General features: G+C 16.8%; 1 protein-coding gene across 1 annotated transcript; it reads right to left on the bottom strand.

Annotated features, from left to right (window-relative positions):
* Positions 1-144: 144 nt before the first annotated feature.
* Positions 145-2,754, bottom strand: PGAL8A_00403500 (multidrug efflux pump, putative; the record flags this gene model as incomplete). The annotated part of the gene is made up of 1 exon (XM_028670395.1): positions 145-2,754. One exon carries the CDS (start codon positions 2,752-2,754, stop codon positions 145-147), a length of 2,610 nt encoding a protein of 869 aa, XP_028527152.1.
* Positions 2,755-4,008: the final 1,254 nt, after the last annotated feature.

Below are 4,008 nucleotides of genomic sequence, written 5' to 3'. Positions count from 1 at the left end.
AAAAAAAAAAAAAAAAAAAAAAAAAGTTTATAAGAATATAATAAATATATATTTTAATATTTTATTTGTGAATATTAAGGAATATAAAGATATACATATAAATATATAATAGAAGGTTTTTCTTTTAAATATATATATAGAGTTCTATGAAAAAATTTTTTTCTTCCATATTGTAGAAGTTAGAAAACATATTAAATAAATAACTTGAATTATCATACTAATTAAATTAGAATAAATAAATCCATATATATCTAATTTCATATAAAAGGTTAAAATTAATCCAAGAGGATGCATGAAAAACATAAAGTTAAAAAAAGTAAAAGAAGAAATTTCCTTCTGTAGACCAATTCCTTTTATAATACTATTTAATAAAGAGCACAATACTTCAAATAATAGTTCAGTAGTTAATAAAGGAAATATTTTCATTAACTCATTTTGTAAATTTTTATCACTATAAAAGAAAAGAATAATTTTTTTATGATATATATACATAAGTATCAAACAAAAATAAAGGAAGAATAATAATAAAATAAAAGCTAAGATAATTTCTGAAATTTTTTTGTCTTTTTTTTTTCTCTTCTTAGAACTTATATATATGCCAGTAATTTTAGATAATAATATACCATAAGAATTAGATACGTAATAAACTAAATTTAAAAAGTTAGTTATCTGAACAAATGTTGCTGTTGAAGTTAAACACAAATATGTTGATTCAAATAATTGCAATTCAAAAGCTAAAATTTCAAAAAATAAATTTTTTATATTTATTTTTGTAATTTTTAAAAAATATTTTATAATTTCATCAGAAGGAACATTACAAAAAAGAAAATAAAAATTATAAATACTTGGATTTTTTATATGCATAAATGAATTTTCATAGTAGCATATTTTTCCTGAATAATTATCACTTTTTGAAAATATATTATTATTATTATTATTATTATTATTATTATTATTATTATAATAATCTGATTTGATGTAATAATCACTATGTACACATGTATTTTCACAAAAATATTCTTTATATTCATCCTTCTCCATTTTTATTTCTTTTGATTGTTCTTTTGTTACTTTTAACTGTTCTTCATTAATATAATTTTCATCTAAATGAAATGCCTTATTTCTATATATGTAATTATTATTACTTATAAATAATTTTTTTTTTTTTTTTTTTTTTCCACCTTCCTTTTTTTCAAACAGTTGTGCATTTTTTGCAGAATATCCGCATTTTTCAATATATAATTTCAAAAAAAATAAAATAAAAATAAAATTAATAATATTCATTAACAGAATAGAAAGAGATGCTCCAATATATTTTAGACGTAATTTAAATACAAAAATGTAACAAAATAAATTTAATAAGATAAAAGAAATAATAGATGTTAGCAAACTTGGATAAATATTATTGTGTAATATCAGAAATCTCCTGGTACTCTCATATAAGAAAAGTGGCAAATAAGAAATCATCAAAATTTGAAGTGTTGAAGAAAATACCTTGAATGTAACTATGTATTCATTAGTTACGTTATAAAAAATATACTTTAAAATAATATAAACAAAAAATTTCAAAAAAAATAAAAAAACAAAAAGAAAAAAACAGAAAAAGAAAAAAACAAAATATGCGCAATTTAAAATTATCCAAGAAAAATCAATATTACCTATTCCAATTGAATGACTACAAAAAAAATCTAAACTGTTTGATAAACCATCAATCACTGAAGATAAAATTGTATTAATACTAATAGCAACACCAAATCCTGCTATTTCATAATAATCACAAGTATTTGATACATATAGATTTAAAATAATAAAAAAAGAGGTAGTAATGAAATATGATATCATTGTTTGAAATGATTTAATAAATATATCATTACATAATTTCATAATTATTTTTAAAATATCATAAAATAAATTACTTTTATTTTTTTTTTTCTTTTTTGTTATTTTTGGTAATAAATAATTACTTTTTTTATTCTGTCTATAATATTCATCATATGTGTTATCCACAGGTGATCCTTCATTAGTATCTTTAAAAGATAGAAAATTAAAAAAATTGATTTTACTTTTCGTCATATTGGTATGAACATTTTTACAAGAAACGTATTCAGAAGATGAAGAAGAGGAATCATAATTAGAAATAGATGTATTAGAAGATAAAAAAGAATCAACTGTTAAATAATTTGAAATCATATTATTAGAAAATTCTTCTAATTCATTTAAATATGCATTACTCTTTGGAACTGTATCCCCAGTATTATTCATAAAACTTTCTATATTTTCTAAACAGTTATTCTTTATACGTTTTTTCATGAAAATAAAACTATTTTCATTTTTATAATTAATAGGTAGGTTAGAATCATTACTTAAAAAAGGTATATGGAAATGCTTTAATTTTTGTAAAGAATTTGATAAATTAGAATTTATGCTATCATTATTTTCCTCATCTTTATATTCTATGTTAAAAATATTATTATGTATTGATTTTTCACTAGAGCATTTTAAATTTCTTTTATGTTTTACACTTCTTTTTTCTGTTTTATTTCTACTTGAAAAAATATTAAATGATTTCAAATTTCTATGATTATTAATATTGAATGTATTCACATTTTCATTACTCTTATAATTTAAATTAAATTTTCCATTGCAATTATTAGGACATACATCTTTTGAACTTTTATTTTTAGCATCACTATGTTCTATCAAATTATTACAAGAATTCTTATATAGAAAATTCCCACAACTTGAAAATTCCATATTTTAAAAAAAGAAAATATAAAAATTATTTAAAAAAAAAAAAAAAAAAAAAAATTAATAAAATTAATAAAATTAATAAAATTAATGAAATTAATAAAATTTGAAAATAGTGAGTAGTTATCATATTTTTTTATTTAACATTTTTAAATATTTCTTCATTGAAACTTTTAACTTTGTATTAACTGCTTCTATAAACATAACTCCACACATCAACTAGAATAACTAAAGTTTGTTTTTTTTTTTTTTTTTTAATTTATAAATAGGAAAATATTTTTAAAATTAAGAAATTCAAACAAAAAGAACTACCTTTTTGACTTTCCACACAGATATATTTTATTTTAAAAAAAATAATGAAACAATATATAAAAGTTAATATATCTAAAACTCTAAAAAAAAAAAAAAAAAAAAATCATAATTAATGATAATTTAAAAAGTAAATATTAAAAAAATAATATTCTATATTAGCATAAGTAAATTTTAGAAATTAAAAAGTATTATATATTTCAAAGATTTTAAACAAATTATCTATTTATTAAATAAAGTTATCCATTTTGTAAGTAAATTAATCTTTAAATAAATTTTTATAATTTTAAAAACTTTATTTTTATAAATATTCATTTAAAGAATATCTATTTTTGTGATAAATTTTATAATCGTTTAATTATTTCATTGAAGTTTATATTTTAAGTGATAAAATTATAAATGTTCTATAATATTAGTAAGTATCTACCTAATTATATAAATTAATAAATATAACATTATATTTTACAAAAAAGAATACATAAAAATTTAATTGAATACATATTAATATCTTTAACATAATATTTCCTTTAAGAAAAAAAATTCATAATAATAAATTGGATTTCATTTTATCTGTGTAGTCTTTCTTTTATCTTTCTAAAAATTTTTTGAAATTTATTTTAATATAAATATATATTTTAAATGTTTTTTATAAACTATGATGATTTAGATTAATAGGATAAAATAAAAAAAAATACTAACAAAAATATTGAATTCAAAAAAAAAAAATACATAAAATAATACACTGCTAATATATTAATTATTTTTATAAAAAAAAGTTATAAACATCTTATTTTTGAAGAGTTTTGTAACTAAATTTTTTTAATAATGATCCTGAAATTTTTTAAAATTGGTTTTAATTTATTATATGATTAATATCCTTTTTTTAAATTTAACAAAGTTTTTTCCTTTTTTTTTTTTTTTTTTTTTCTTTTAGCTTATTTATATTATTCC

Source organism: Plasmodium gallinaceum (assembly GCF_900005855.1).
Source record: "Plasmodium gallinaceum strain 8A genome assembly, contig: PGAL8A_v1_108, whole genome shotgun sequence".
NCBI lineage: Eukaryota > Apicomplexa > Aconoidasida > Haemosporida > Plasmodiidae > Plasmodium > Plasmodium gallinaceum.
This window is presented reverse-complemented; position numbering and strand designations above follow the sequence as displayed.